Source organism: Melospiza melodia, chromosome 3 (genome assembly GCF_035770615.1).
Source record: "Melospiza melodia melodia isolate bMelMel2 chromosome 3, bMelMel2.pri, whole genome shotgun sequence".
In the NCBI taxonomy this organism is placed as follows: Eukaryota; Metazoa; Chordata; class Aves; order Passeriformes; family Passerellidae; genus Melospiza; species Melospiza melodia.
In genome coordinates, this window is record NC_086196.1 from 68,123,897 (window position 1) to 68,140,199 (window position 16,303).

Below are 16,303 nucleotides of genomic sequence, written 5' to 3' on the forward strand. Positions count from 1 at the left end.
AGCAGCTCTGTGGAGAAGGACCTGGGAGTCCTGATGGACAACAAGCTGTCCACGTCCAGCAGTGCCCTTAAGGTCCAAGAGGCCAAAGGTGTCCAGGGGAGCATGAGGAGGACCATTGCCAGCAGATCCAGAGAGGTGATCTTACTTCTATTTTGCCCTACTGGGGCCTCATCTGAAGTGCTGTGTCCAATTCTGAGCTCTCTAGTTCAATAAAGGCAAGGAACTACTGGAAAGAGTTTAGTGGAGGGTTGTAGAGGTGATAAGGGGACTGGAGCATCTCTTATGAGGAGAGGCTGTTTAGCCTGGAGAAAACGAGATTTTATCAATGCATAGAAATACCTTAAGGGCAGGTGTCAAGGGGATGGAACCAGGCTCTTTTCATTGGTGCCCAGCAACAGAGCAAGGGGCAGTGGGCACAAACTGAAACACAGGAAGTTCCATCTAAATATGATCTATCCATCCTTACTTTGAGGGTGTCAGAGCACTGGAACAGGCACAGAGAGGTTGTGGAGTCTCCTCTGGAGATATACTCAGGTGAACCTGCTTTAGAAGGGGTTTGCAGAGACGATCTGCAGAGGTCCCTTCCAACCCCACCCATTCTGTAATTTTTTGAGTCTATGACTTGCCTTGATAGTCAACTGACTAAAACTAGTCATGAGAGCACAGTATATGGCTGACTAAAACTGTTTGAATGTTTATATTCTTTATGGGAAAAGACAGTTTTGAAGAATAAGCTTTTATTGGTTTGGCAGAATGATTTTATCGGAGCACTAGAGGAGAGGCAGGATAATAGGATGAGATGAAGTAATCTAACTGCTCTGAAATAGCCCAGCTGCTACAATTTTGCATCTGATTATGTATTTCAAACGAGAAGATTTTACAGTTTTCTTTGAGGCAATAACAATAACAGTTTATGGAAAGAGCCAGCACTTACCTTGTCTTTCTCTTACTCTGCAGGTGCTTGGCACGCTGAACTTACTGATCTGAGTAGGATTTGTGCTGTGGTCCATTCATTGAAGATGTGAAACAACATCGAGTCTGAGATTGGAATTACTGACAGACTGGAGGAAATTTCAGTCCTTGTGATGCACGTGATGGACATGCTGAATTATAAGTAATTCTAGCTTCTTCTCCCCTCCCCTCCCTTCCCCTCACTCAGCTATCTCAGGGTTCATAGAGATTTCAATGGTTTGTGTGCCTGTAAGTTTGGAACAGAAGTGACCAAAAATGGGGGACCAGCAATTGTATAAAACTAATCATACTGCCAACAACAATGAGAACTTGTACTACGAACAACACCAAATGAACTCCCTTCCATCTCTGAATCATAGCTATGGGACATCTGTTATGGATGCTCCCCAGGCGTCCCCCCTCTCCCCTCCATTTCCCCAAGATTCACGGGACAGTATAGCTTTGCCTGTAGGTTCAAAAAGTCTTGGGTCGATGGATACATCTAGACAAACCAGTTGGACACATTCTGGCTCAGGAAACCACATCCCAGCGAGGAACAGTTTGAATAATCAAAGCTCAATGTGGAGCCCCCTCGGGCAGGGGGAGTCCCATGATGGATACCAATATTCTTACCCGCAACCCAGCGAAAACCGGTCGCAAAAAATTACCAGTGGGGTCCTGCACAAATTGGACTCCTTTACACAAGTATTTGCTAACCAAAATCTGAGAATTCAAGTCAACAACATGGCTCAGGTTCTGCACACCGAGTCTTCGATGGTGGATAATTCCGGTGACAGCGCGCTCCGGCAGCTGCTGTCCCAGAAGCCGGCGGTTGAGCAACAGCCCGTAGCTTCCACCGTACAAAGATACCAACCAGTGCCACAGCAAACGCACCAGAACTTTGCAAGCACACAGCAAAAGCAACAAATGCAAGTCATGCAGCACCAACAGCTGTACTACGACTACCAGCAGCACTTATCACAGATGCAGATGCATTCTGCGTTCCAGCAGGGACAGGCGCACGTTCCGCAGATGCAGTCCCAGCAGCTCCTGCCGCAGCAGATGCAGCACCTGCAGCAGCCTCAGTACTACGGGCAGCCCCAGCAGGGACACCAGCGGCTCTCGATCCAGGAGATGCAGCAGCAGCCCCCGGCTCGGCAGCAGCGGCAATGTCCCGTGCAGATCGCGCAGTATTACCAAACACAGCCTGTCATGCAGCAGTTGCAGCAGCAGCAGCAGCAGATGCAGTTGCCGCTTCCTCCGTATCACAGGGAGCCCGATCCAAAGACTATGCATGAGCCACACCAGTACTCTCAGGATCCCGGTCATCCTGTGCAGCTTATCCAGCTGGGAGCAGTGCCTCAGTATTGCTTCCAGGATCCCCACGAACAGTACAGGCACTTGTACCCGCAGAGTTTACTGCAGCAGCAGCAGCAAGAGCAGCAGAAGCAGTACCTGAGCGAGGGCAGAGTGCCATCCCTGAACTCCCACGTCGGCCTCACTCCACCCGAGAGCGCCGAGGATCCCGCACGGCAGGAGATGAATTCTGTAGGTAATGCTGTGCCTCATCGAACTCTTTTGCCTCCCCTGGGAGTTCATCCGAACAACAAAAGCTCTCAGCAAGACTCTCCCAGCACCACGTGGCCTCAGGTAGGTGGTGTTTTAGATCCATGCCCAGCCAAATTTGCTTGCAGAAGAGTAGCAAAGTGTGGAAACTAAGCGGTTTCAGCAGAGGCAGGAGGTTAGGATGTGAGATGTGGGCATCTCTGGGATGGGGAACTATTGGGAAACTTCATTACTACACTTCTGTCTGTAGCTCAGGGTTGGCTTTGGGCCAGGCTGGCAGCAGCACAGAACTGTTGCTGCGAAGGCTGCTGCTTTCCTTGTGAGAGGCTTTGGGAAGTTCTGCCTCAGTTTCTGGGAAGGAGGGACCCAGTTACAACAAATCCTGCCTGCTCATTTTTCAGCACGGCAGGCTCAGTTGTTCAGGAGCAGTTAGTCAACTCTGTTTCCAAAAGCAGTGCTTCTGGGTCAAAGCAAAGGCTTCAAACAGCAGGTGAGTGAAGAAAACTTGACCTAGCAGTGCTCACAGGGGCAGATTTGATGTCTGGCTCTCAACTCAGAGGCTTTTTAATAGTAGTAAAACAGTATGTAAAATGTAGACTTAATGCTGTGAGTACCTTCATTTACACAATATTTCCTGAAAAATTATTTTCTCAACTTTTTCCTCTCTTTTCCATTGTCCTGTTTTGGAAGCAGGTGCAACTTTCAGATGGCAGACTGCAGCCACTGTCCCCAGAACAAAGGTATTTTTAAAAGATTCTATCTTTCTAATAAAATACGAAAAATGCAAAGGAGATCTGTATTTAGAGGGAAAAGCATACAGTCTGGGTGTGTAATAATTATTGCTCTTCTAGAAGCACCTTTAGTTTTGTGCTTTCTGATTCTTAAGTTTGCATGATTTTCAGCATCCCACCCATAGCAATAGACTCAAATAAATACTTCTTTATATTAATTAAAAAAAAAAAGGAAGGAAACCAAAGAAAAAAGAGAAGCAGGGAGCTCCAGTGCTCCAGTGTTGCATTTATAAGAAAAGGGATGCTGTCTGGTCTGGATTTGTATCTTTGGCAGCAGAGTTCTTCTGTTTGTTTCTTAAGGTCACACCTCTGAAGGGCCAAGGTGCCCGTCAGAGTGGTTGCCTACCATAAATTAGAGGCACTGTGCCCAAGTACTTGGTGTTAATTGCTGTCACAAGTGGGGAAATGCAGGTGTCTCATGGTAGACCTCATGGGTCTCAGATTTTCTATATTGATGAGCATGTCCTGTTCAAAACCTCCCTTTTCCCCATCTTGGGAGCAGCTGATCTAGGTTATTGGCCACGTATTCCACAGCAGTCACCACATACTTACTTGTGACTTCATTACCATCTAACTGTAAAATTTTATAAACTTCCTTGATTAAAAAAGCTCCCTCTGCAACAAAGGGAACATGCCAAACTAATATTTTTTCTTCTGTTCCATGCTTTCAAAAAATGAAAATAAAAATAGTGGCCAGAACAGAGAAACACTTCCTGAGAGAGCTGATGCGAAGAACAAGCTAATGTGTTCAATATGCTTGAAGGAATTTAAGAGTTTGCCTGCTCTAAATGGTCACATGAGGTCACATGGAGGAGTAAGAGCATCTCCTAACTTCAAACAGGTAGCAGTCCATTTGACTTCAGTGTTTGGCACAGTCCTTTTGTGTTGATGTTTGCTTGCTTTGCCATGCTTTGCTTTGCTGTCAAAACTTGTTCTTCTCAGCACTGTTTTGTTATGTCATACCCCATGGAAGTAGAACTGCACATAATTCTGTTAGTTTGTAGGCCAGAAGTCTTGTTTTGAGGACAGAGGCAGTGGTGGAGGACAGATCAGTGTTTGTCCTTCTCTGTTTCTCTGCACGTTACAGAACACCCTACCAAGTCATGTCAGGAATGTCTAATTTTTTTCCTCCTCATGTTTGTTTATTATATTAGAAATACCAGGAACATCAAGTCTTCCTTATTTTCATTTTAACTACTAGGATGACTAAGGAATATTTATTGGAAGCCTTCCCAGGCTTTAACTGGAGGAGCAGAATTGTTGAATCTTTGACAGCTTTCTTCCAAAGTGTTTTAGTTGTAATAGGTATCAACAAATACCAAACCAAAAATGTGTTTGAGTTGTTCTGCATAAAAATAACTTGCCCTGTCAATCAGTCTTTATTCTGATATTTTAGAAATTCTGTCCTAACAGGGAAAACCGTAGGAGGGTAAAAAGCTACCAGAGTTCCAGAGTTCATGCTTTTGTTTTTAGTTGGGTGATGGAGAATTCTGTGTTTTTAGCGATAAAAAGAGACATGGTTGTCTCCCCTCCTGCAAGTTACCTCGCAAAGATGCTGCAGGTGATTATGTCACCAGGACTGAATCCTGTGTAGGAGTCACAAGTGACCTGCTGACTTCATTTGAGGCAAAGCAGAAGTCCCAGGAAGGAACACTGTTGTGTGTTTGTAACCCTGGCCACTTCTTTTCAGCCGCGGTGCACACCTTGCGTGGTGCATCGATCAGAGCAGCGCTCCCTCACTGGGCTGAAAGCCTTTAATTGTCTGTGCAGGATGAAGGAGAGAAACCACCCCAGCAGCCGCTGTCTAAAGAGGTGGATGGCCTCGCGCCCATCGTCATGCCAGTGTCTGTCCCTGTAAAGCTTCTGTCACCTGAGCCCAGCACACAGCCCTCTGCCAGCAGTGCCACAGTCACAGACAAGCCTGCCAACTCTGTGTCAGATGACGAGATGCCCGTTCTCGTGAAGATGACTTACTCTCCACCGTGCAGTCCAAAAGTGGCCAACCCCTGCTCATCCTCTGTGAGTGCTGTGTTTCTTGCCACTAACTGTCCTGTGCTTGTTAAATCCCTTTGCTTTCAGTGCTGCTACTTTCTAAAACATCTGTATTTTAGAATAATGTCTGGAATCTTTATGATTCCTAATAAATAAAAAAAGTCCTTAGCATCAGAGCATTTCTTCTTCAATCATCTAAAAATATTAATTTTCCCTTGCTGAGGAATCAAGACCTCAGTTGAAACAAATAGTTTGAAATTGGAATGTGATACTCTTTCATCCCACTAGAACAAAGGGATTTACTATCTTTTTACTGGTTTTGTTTTTTCCTTTTCAGGCTGCTTCATTGTTACGTTATTGCTTAAAACCGGCAGTTTTATTTCTTCCTGTTTTCTGAAGTCAGATATATGTGCTTCTCATTTCAGCCAAAGAGATTGCAGTGCTTAGAGTGTGTGCTCTAAGCTATATGAAACTCTGAGTTCTGCAGTGAAGTAATTTTTCCCTTTCTCCCTGCATGCATCAGCTCTAAGGGTTAATCACTGGGATTTCTGATACAGGAAAAAGAGCTCTGCTTAGTGCTTACATTTCGCTTATAAAACTGAAATGGTCAGGCAGCACCAGGAATTGATGAGTGCTTGAATGAGATGTGAGAATGCTCATTATTATTTTCCTGAAGGAGTCCTGGAGCAAGCAATATTTATTTCGTGTTCCGGTGTAGAAATGGATTCTGCTCATTCCTTCAAATCCATTTTGGCAGACTACGCCATGATAAGGGATTACTGGGGAGTATAAGTACTGTATGGTATTATCTGTACAATGCAGAGAAATATCCTTGTGATATTTTTGATTTTCCTTCTCCGTGTGAGGCTGATGGACAAATGAAGAATCAGCATTATACCAGCATGGATGACTCCTTACAATATTCACTCCTGACTCTTCATTCAGACATATCCACTAATTTTAAATATATATAATATATACATGTATATATAAAATCTTTCCTCTCTTCCTTTAAGACAGAGGTTTTACATATAAACTTCCACTTTACTGTGAAAGCTGTCATTTCGCAATATTTAGTAACTCAGCCGTAGAATTCTTCATTTCTATTTCTAGTTCCTCTAAAGAATAGGGACAGTCTTTTTTGAATCCTCAAGTTCTGAGTGGGAGATCTTCTCTAGAGACACCAGAGTAGGTGGCTTGGACTTGTGTATTTCTGCAACATATATAAAGTGACTGTGATTAAATCTGCCAGTGTTTGGCAAAATGCACATTCATTCCTTCAAAATTATGTTTGTGGTCTTTGTTATTGCCCAAGCAAACCAAACTCACACAGTTCCCTCTCTGGACGCTATCTTTTATATAAGCAGCAGCATTGGAAACATTAAAAGATCAAAAGATCCACAGTTTCCTCCTCTTCTGTAAAGAGATTGTGCCATTGGAGAGGGATTTTTTTTTAATACTGAAGAACTGAAGCTGTGTTGCATTTATTGATACTGTGCTTTGAGCTGTCCAGAAAAGCTCCCACAAAACTCAAGGAATCAGTAAAATGAAACAGTGAAAAGGAACTAAACATTCAGCAAGGCCACAGGATGGTGAGCTGAGGCTAGCAGTCAAGTGACATCCATCAGGATCTGTCCAGAGTGGACAGGTGCAGCAGCAGGGCCCAAAAGTATGCATTACGTCTTGGATAATGGGAATCAGTTCCTAGAACTTCAGAAAAGTAGGGTGGTTCTTCAGGGGTGCTAGTGCACTGAGAGCCCATGGGCACCACCATCTCCTTTACTGCTCAGTGTGGCCTTTTCTGAAAGCAGTGTTGGCATGGGTATGCTCTAGGTGAAGCAGTGTAGGAGATGGAGGTGCTTAAGATTTCTAAGATGTTGTGCTGGTTTGCTTTACATTTGTGAGAAAGGAGTACCAGCTCTTTCACACTTGGAGAGCAGAACAGAGCCCTTAATCAAAGACATGGCCTGCTGGGTCTCTTTTTTAGGTTTTGTGTTGTTTGGATTTTTTCCCTTGAGTTTAGGGTTTTTCCCCCTTTCTCCTGGATGAACACTAAATGTTCACCATCTTGATGGACTTTATCTGTCATTACGGGTAGCTTTCACTGTTCTGAATGTCCATTATCAAAAAAAATCCTCTGCAAAGCTGCATTTTCTTCCCTGCAGAAGCAAAACCCTTCCAAAAGTAAATTTTTTTACAGGGAAAAAAATGTCAACAGCTGTTGGAGAGGATGCAGCCATGATCTAACAAAGAGGACAGGACCTCTGTAATCAAAAACATTTCCTCAAGCTGGAACTTATTAACATAAGGGATAAAGGGTGACAGTGCTAATGCTTGTTTAACATGATTTTTATTGGGTGAATGTGATTCTCAAGAACCAGCCATGGTATAAAGATGTATATTGTCTAAACATACATTGTAGTAATTTGCTTTATGTAGTATTATAATGTACGAGATGATGCAGACATTCTGGAGTAACCCTGTCAGAATTTTCTTCTGCTTCCCAAATTTATTCCAAAGATGGCCTACAGCCTAAGTACCGAAAAGCAGTACATTTAATAATACTGTGTTCATCTACCAACCTCTGTGTGTTCTTAAAGCACAACCTGAGGACCTTTTTCTTCCTACCTTATTCCCACCCCCCCAAGAAATCCAGATTCCAGGTTTGCATAAATTCTGTGCCTTCTGCTTCTGTATACTCTAGAGATTTGTTATTAAATTATTTTTAACATTCAAATTCTAAAAGTCTGGGCATGTTAACAGTGTGTGAAATTCCCAATGGTCATCTACTACCCTTTTTTCTCCAAGGAAGGAGGAGAGAGTTAAGTTCAAGATTTGTTGCAGCTGGACTGTAATCAAGCTGATGGGAATGTAGTGATAAGAGGCAAAGAATTTGAATTTATTACATTTTTCTTCCTTTCCTGCTGCTGAGTACTGCAGTAATTTCACTGAGCTCATGTGTCCTTTCTGGTCTCACTAATAAATGCATTAGAAAACCTCTCATATAAAGTTTCTAGTAAACTGTGCCTGGATAATGAAGTATCTCCCAGCAGCCTGTGTGCGTGTTCAGTGCAAATAGAAGTGCCCAGAGTGTCTGGGTAGCAAGGAAGAAGGGTGTGGGAGACTTGTGGTCTGGGAGAGAAGTTCTCTGCATTTTCATATGTTGACAGCAGCCTCTCCATGTCTGCCTCTGTGGCTCAGCCCTACCTTGACCCAGAGGGCTTGCTGATGGAGGTGAAGGGTAATTTGTCCTGGTTTTTCTCACTCCCTTGAGGTTTCTCTGTAGTGCCAGGTACTGTACTGCCTGGGGTTATTATAATGGTTCCCAAAAAACTGCCTGGTGGTGACAGCTTTTCTGTGGCCATTGCCCAGAGCTGTAGAGGATTGTGTGCAAACCACACTGAAGCATGCCTGAATGATAAGATTCTCTGTGCTTTCATTTAGGAAACTAGCAAAAAACCTCATCCGTGTGCTGTAAAATCGGAAGAAAACTTCAAACCGTTGCAGGACAAGAAGAAGTATCGGCACAGACCCGAACCTCTCTTCATACCTCCTCCTTCCTTCAACCTCAGCATGTCCCACTCGGGTGCCACTCTGTACCAGAGCCAGCTGCGCTCTCCGCGCGTCCTGGGGGATCACCTGCTGGACCGCACGCACGAGCTGCCCCCCTACACTCCGCCGCCGATGCTCAGCCCCGTCCGGCAAGGCTCCGGCCTCTTCAGCAGTGTTCTCACTTCCCACAGCACGTCCCACGCTCAGCTGCCCCTTACTCCACTGACACCCACTCCTCGGGTGCTCCTGTGCCGGTCTAGTAAGTATTGCATTGAGGGACCACTGTCCTCTCTGCTCCTGTCACCACTGATGGGTTTGTGTGTGCTCACAGGCATGGCCAGTTCTGCTACTTCACAGGAAAAGTACCTTTTAGTGGCAGTTTTGCCTTGCATTTTGCAAAGTTAAGGCATAAAGGGAATAGAGGAGCCTAATGTGCCAGTGAGGCTGTGATCATTCCATGTGGTCTGCCTCAAGAAAGGATCACCTTGATTCTCTGGGCCTTACACTTGGGCATTCTGAAGTGGAAGAAAAAGACCTAGTTTGAGACATGGGGTTCATGTTATGTATCTGTTGTTCAATACTTCGCAAGAAAAGGTGTGTAATCACTCAGAATCAGGACAGTAGGAACCTCTGCAAGGTCAGACATTTCTATTACCTATAATAATTTAGGCTGTTTCTAAGTATCAATAAAGGGCCATTTTTGGATCATAGACTGGAGTAATGTTGGTGTTAGTAGGGAGGTGGCAGTGCAGCCTGGGAGGGTCACCAGCAGCAAAACAGCAATACTCAAATTCCAATCTCTGTTTCAGATAGTATTGATGGAAGTGTCATTCCAGTGACGCCTGGGCCTGGAGAACAGACTGTTGAACCGTAAGAAAAACAATATTTTTTGTCGTCGCTTTTATAGATTAGCTCCAACCTAGAGCCTGTGGCCTGAAGTGTTTTGAACCAGGCAGGAAGTATTCAACTGCCTGAAATCATGTTGGGCTGGATGCATTTAATGTTTCTGTGGATGGTGGCTAAGGAAATTTGGAGCAAAGTGGCTGTGGAAAATTTAGGTGTCATGGCTGAAAGTAAGTGATGGCTGGGAAGAGTATTGTGAGGAAAATGTGCTAATCCAGCACTCTTGCTTTTTATATATAAAATAAGAGTGGAGCTTTGGTGTGGTGGTGTTACCTGGTAGGTTCCCCATGGCAAAGTAAAAACAGGATTGTTCCTCAGCAATAATGGCTCTTTTTGCTCTCTGCTGAAGAGCACCATTCTCTGTGGAACAGAAATTTGCTGTTTCTGATGTCTAGCCTCTTTGCTAGCCATGCATATAAATTAGCTTGGGTTGTCCCTAAGGTATGATGTCTCAGTATGGCTCAAATTGCATATTGAAATTTTTGTTTTTCCCCAAGAGATCAGTTCTCTCTAGTATTCAAAATACTTATCCCACTGGGATAAAGCATTGCGTAAAGCAATCTGACACCATTTCCTGCCACTTCAGTGCAATAAAAATTTTGTTGGAAATAAAGTGAACGCTAATCTGACTTTTGTATTTTCTACACATTGTGTAGTTGAATACTTATTTATTTATTCTTCTTTGTAGGCGAATCAATATTGGGTCCAGGTTCCAGGCTGACATTCCTGAACTGCAGGACAGATTGCTAATGGAGAAGGATGTGCACAAGGCTACTTTGGTTTGGAAACCATGGCCAGAACTGGAGAACAAAGTCTTCCAACAAAGAGGTATAATGACTTGCCATTTTGGAAGTTCCTACGTCAGCCTGTGCCTGTTGAAGAAATACACATTGATTTCTTGTGTCTGTATTGAACAAAATGTTCAAGAGACTATTAATTGCTGAGAGTGCAGAGCAAGAGACTAGAACTACATGGTATAGGTTCAGAGCAGCAGCATTATATGGTGGCATTTAAAGGGAAGTCTGGATGAATGGTTTTCTGGCAGCCAAGGGGGAAAGGTTACTGCTGGGAAGTTGGGTACTGAACTGCCTGGTAAAGGCAGCTGAGAGGCAGCTGATGCATCCTGGGCCTGTCCTGTGACCATAGTGACAGGAAATGTGGCAGGCTTGGTGGGTTCTACCAGTCCTGAGCAGAATTTTTCCCTGTTTCTAACATGGTTCATTCTGTTTCTCCACCCTGGCTGGAGCCTCCTTGGCACACCAATGTCACTGGTATGTGCAAGTCACTGCCTCACAGGCAGATCTCTGGCTCTGGAGTAGCCTGTCCCACCCTAATGCTGGCCTCTGTTACATCCTCTCTTCAGTGATCCTAAAACAAGTAGATGAGATGTTAAGGAGAAAAAGTGTGAAAGAATCTGCTGCCCTGAGCTGTGTAGTCTTTGAGGGGCATTACAGAATCCTTGGCTCCATATGTTTGACTGATAGGCTACTGTATTAGCAGTAAAATGTTGACTTGTTTCTGACAGTGGAAGACCTTTTAAATATGAGCTGTTCCAGTGTGTTACCTGGTGGAGGAACTAACTCAGAATACGCTTTGCACTCTCTCTTTGAAGCAAAAGGAGATATTATGGTAAGATAAAAAAGCTGAAAGGGGAGATATGATCCTCTTCTGCAGATAAATTAGCATGCTTTATTAAATGGATTTAGATATGGTTATATAAAAAAGATTTCTGATTGATTTGAAATGATGCTTTAAACATCCTGTAACATTTTTGGGGAATGACTTTTCCCTTTATTCTCTAATAAATTTAAATTTCAAAGCAGTGCCTCTCTGAAGGCTTACTGTATATTTCATATAGATAAGATTACTTAGTTTATAGCCTTGGGGCTTTGAATGTCTCCCAGTGCTTGCTCCAGCCCTGATATTTCACAGGCTTTATATTTGGTCACAGAGAGCTTAGTCCTCTTCTAGCCCTTATAAAAAACCCCTTTTTGGAGCAGCAATCACATCTACTTATTTGTTCAGAACTGTGAGGTAATTGAACACAGTTCTTATATAAATAATGCATTTCAAATATTTGCATTAGTTTAGTGATGGGAATGTTATTAACTAAGGCAAAACATCCATTTTCCCCAGTGTTAGGGAAAGGCAAGGCCTCTTGCACCAGTTCCTGGAAAACCAATATAAAACCAAATGCAACAAAACATGGGGCTGGAATGAGTCTCACTGGATTGGCTAATACAGTGGGTTTTAGCTTGTGTCCCAGTTTCCTTGGGCTCTGTTAGCTTTATCTGAGAAGTCTGAGAATGTCAGGATGTGGAATTTGCTTTACAGAGAGTATGCATTTTCAGGGGAAAAAATTTAGGGATCCATAAATCCTCTGTTTTCCTGATCTGAAGGACAATTAGCTATATTTGCAGTCATTCTTGACAGACGTTGACTTACACAGATATTCTAAAATATTTTATGCTATAAATATTAATGTTGTCAAACAAACCATTCAATATTAGTATTAATTAACACTATCAACTCAAACACTATAAATGTATTTGTTTGTGGCAAGCAGAAGGGAGGGAAAGAGCTGGAAGTTGCTAAGTAATAGTCACATTTGTGCTCATTAAGGTAGGACAGGTGCACATTAGGTGCTCTTCTGTGAGGTACAGTGTTAATGGGCCTTGGAGTAATTTGATGTGATTTTATAGGACAAAAAAGAGAAAAGAGAGAAAATTAATTCATATCCTCATACCAAATAGTTTTCTAAATGCATTTTTATGCCACAGCTGATTGCTTTCCCTAATTCTGTTTTTCCCTGCTTTTTCATTTAGGTTGCTCTTGAAAAGCTGCTGTTGAGAAAGCCAGTGAGGTTGAAGTGTCATCCTTTGTCAAATTACCACTATGCCGGTAGGTTTCCTTGAGATCTTTTTATCTATTCGATCTTTTTATCTATTCCACAGTCCAAGCCTGGCATCCCAGGCTGGAGCATGGGATCACCTTGCACTCTCTGCTGTCTGCTGCAGGGATGGCAGCATTTAATAGAGATGATGTGGGCAGTGCCAAGGGTACTCCCAGAGCTGTTTGTTGCAAGTTCAGCAGTTTTATACATGACTGACAATGTACAGAAGCTTTGCATCCATGTTGCTGTGGAGGATTCTACGGATTTAAAACTGCCTCAAGTGATTATTTTTCTCTTTTAAACTGAAATTTAACAATTTCATCTCCTTTTAAAACTGCTGCTATTTGTAATTTATAATTTAGTGTCACTAGTGTCTTAATTTTCTGGTACATAAGCAATCTACCATCCTGCCTGCTTCTTTCAAGGTGATGGTGCACAATAAATGAATATGATAATCACGAGCATCCTTTCAAAGAGGCAGTGCTGTAACTCTAGGATCTTAGTGCTGCTTACAGAGCCTCTGTGTGGGGATCTAGTCAAAAAAGTCTGGGTTGGTGTGAAATACAAATGTGGTGTTGAGCCTTTGGATTCAGTTGTGTCACCTGAGCAGAGATGGCAAATGTCTCACCTCTGCAGCCCCCCATGCTATTGCTTAATGCTTTGTAGTGGCTAACAGCTGCTGAGACACAGAATAGGGTTTTGCAGAGGGCATTTAGAACTTCATCTGCAGTTCAGGCTCAATAGGAAACAAGTCAAGAGTCTCCTGGTGGTCAGTCAGTCACAGTGTCCAAGGTCATGTACTCAATTTTCAGTTAACAGTCACTGTGCAAGGTAATTATAGAAGCAGTCTACTTCCTGGCTGTAGCAGCCCACTGGAAAGACTTCCAAGTAACAAGAAGTCTTTGTAAAGCAACTCCTTAACCCCTTGGCCTGAGAACAAGAACAGAAACATGTTTGAAAGTAACTAATAATGACAATGAAGAAATGTTAACGTCAGGTTTTTGGTTTTGTCTGAGGGAGGTGCTTGGTGCCTGTGGTAGCAGCTGTGTTGCACTACAAAGGATGAACATGGGAGTGGATGGGGAAGGAGGACATCAGCCAGGAACTTTGATCAGGGTCTCTTGCCTGAAGAGATGACACCAAATATGTGTGAGACAGTTCAAGGGCATGAGAGCAGGAAGATGAGGAGATATCCCACAGCCTCTTCATCAGTAAACAATCTATCGCAGAGCAGATAAGAAATTTCTGCCTGTGTGGCAGAGGAAGAACAGTCTTTACTAAAGCAACTTCACAGTAGTTTCAAAAAGAATTCATTGGGATTCAGGGAGGAGCCAAAAGACTGTTTTGTTTGATCTCTCACATGAAATGATGCTAATCCTTGGTAAATAGCATTGAGACCTGTGGACACCTTTGAATCCCTGTTTCTTAAGCAGGAAAGCAAGTTTGATTGTGCTTATCACAGCATGAAATAAAATCTCACCTGGATCAGTCTGGATCTAAGTGCCATAAAATACAAGACAAAGCACTGCTTTCTAATGCTTTTGCATGCAACATGTGATTGCAACTTATATTGACAGCATTGCTCTAGCACTGTGCAGCAGCTCTTGAATAACAGTTTATTTCTGATTAATAATCAGCCACTCGAGGCATATGAGAATTTTTCACAATCTAGTCCATGAATAGCTTTAATATGACTTCAAGTGGCATCAGTTTGGGATAACTTCATGTTTTCTGCTCCATACTCAGAAATCAAGGCTCTCAGGTTTACCGCATTTAAAGGTGGAATACATTGGAACAAAGCATGCCACTTACTCATGAGAATTAACTCATTAGCATACCACAAAAACCAGATACCCAAACTCACCCTTAGCATTGCCTTTGAATGAGGGTACAGGCAAATAGCTCACCTTTGAAATTTGTTGGCTTGTGAGGGAAGCCACTTGTAACACTTGAGGATTTTCTGGTGTGTGCCAAGAGAGCTGGACATGCTGACCCAGGGCTTCTTGGAAGAACACCCCAATCTCTGTCCTAGCACTTTGCCATCCGTCAGGATGGTATTTAGGAAGAGAGAGGGAGCACATACCTGATACAAGAGGGGCACTGTTGCAAACACTTGAACTGTTCTCCTTTGAACAGTGGCGTTTCTCAGGTCTCAAGTTCTGCAGTGAGAACTGCAGGAGAGATGGTCTCTGACATAGGGCACTTCAGGCAGTCTGGAAGCTTCTTGTATGTGCTGTGACAGGGCTGTGGGTCAGACCCAGCAGAGGTTGTGCGTAGTGGATTTCAGCTGCCTGTCCATGGGGCTCCCTGGGTGTGCATATAGCCTATAGCCCCCTTGAAACCCACAAGTTGGGCCCAAAGCACACAAATGAGTAGAAGATATTTAATGTCAGTTAAATATGTCAGTTTAATGTCAGTGCAAACACAGTATGGCAGGTAAAACAAAATGTAGAAGAAATACCGGAACATAAAGAGCGGCTTTAAAATTTGATCTGTATTCTAAAGCCCCAAATTCTTTTTGCTGCATTGCAGATCTCTCTCTATGCACGTTCTCTATATCTCCCTCAAGCTAACAAGAGCAAAAGTGGTTTCCCAGCAACCAGAGTTAAAAACAGCTTTTCTTCAGTTTCTTTTCCTACACAGGATTTATTCTATTAATTAGGTTACTTCCAATTAACCCGCATAATCTTATAAGGGTCTCTGCTAACACCACAGCTATTGGGGAAAGTATGCAAGGCCCAAATATTCCATAGGTGTACAACAAAATTAGTTCATGGAAGTGATTCCATGTTATTATTTTTATTGTGTTGTTTTTTTTCAGAGAGTGGGGTAGAAGCAAGAGAGCAGAATGACTAGAAAATAAGAAAATCTCTTCTGTGTTGTCATGCTTTTTAAAGTTATGTTTTGGCATAATAGAGTAGCCTCCTGGACTGAACGAGTGCATTTACCCCTGCACAAAGGGAGGGTAAATGCTCATGACTGACAGCTTGTGTAAGAAGGGATTGATGCTGGTTCAGGGGGGGAAGAGATGGAAGACAGTGTGTCAGCAGAAAGATCTCTGGGTGATAACAGAATAAGTAAAACTCATGGCTTGAAGCCTTTCTCTGATGCTTAAGAGAGCTTTAAGTGTAAATCTCTGTGGAAATAACTAATGCATGCTTATATCCAGTATTGGAAGAGCCTACAGAAAACAGGTTGCATAAAAGTTAATTTTGTAGTTTTCATCATAAAAAGGAGTGGTGAGATACCTGCTCTGAGCTTGTAAGCCTGGGAGCTGATGCTGAAAAACAACAAAAAAAATTCAGTTAATAATACTGCTATTTTTTAAGACAAAAGTAACTTGTAGGGTTCAATACCGTGTGTGGTGCCAAGACCCAAGTTAATTGAAATCAGTGCAGAGGCAAGCATTTCTATGGAGAGTAGTAACATTGACAGGAATATTAGGGATTTCTTTTCATAAAAGTTTTAGATGTTTCAGAAATTCTCAGACTGAAGTAGAATCTTCTCATAGTGTATAAGTCATTTCAAAGGCATCTACTTTATGACTTCTTGCATATCCTTCCTTTAATGTATGTAATGCTGCCCACTCCTAACAAACAGAACATTGCTTTGATGCAGCAGAGCAATCCTGTGTTCCTTCTGTTTGCCTAATATT

At 42.9% G+C, this 16,303-nt stretch overlaps 1 protein-coding gene across 8 annotated transcripts in view; it reads left to right on the forward strand.

Moving 5' to 3' along the window:
• The window catches only part of TRERF1 (transcriptional regulating factor 1), a 97,775-nt gene that overhangs the window by 76,581 nt on the left and 4,891 nt on the right, over positions 1 to 16,303 (forward strand). For 5 of the 8 annotated variants that reach the window (XM_063152119.1, XM_063152120.1, XM_063152117.1 and 2 more), the window contains 9 exons: positions 958 to 2,601; positions 3,208 to 3,257; positions 3,999 to 4,149; positions 5,079 to 5,327; positions 8,745 to 9,111; positions 9,662 to 9,722; positions 10,444 to 10,583; positions 11,281 to 11,384; positions 12,581 to 12,656. In XM_063152119.1, coding sequence (XP_063008189.1) covers positions 1,228 to 2,601; positions 3,208 to 3,257; positions 3,999 to 4,149; positions 5,079 to 5,327; positions 8,745 to 9,111; positions 9,662 to 9,722; positions 10,444 to 10,583; positions 11,281 to 11,384; positions 12,581 to 12,656 — 2,572 coding nt within the window. In that variant the 5' untranslated portion in view covers positions 958 to 1,227. The remainder of the gene's footprint in view (positions 1 to 957; positions 2,602 to 3,207; positions 3,258 to 3,998; positions 4,150 to 5,078; positions 5,328 to 8,744; positions 9,112 to 9,661; positions 9,723 to 10,443; positions 10,584 to 11,280; positions 11,385 to 12,580; positions 12,657 to 16,303) is intronic. The other 3 variants (XM_063152122.1, XM_063152123.1, XM_063152124.1) reach the window with 3 other exon arrangements.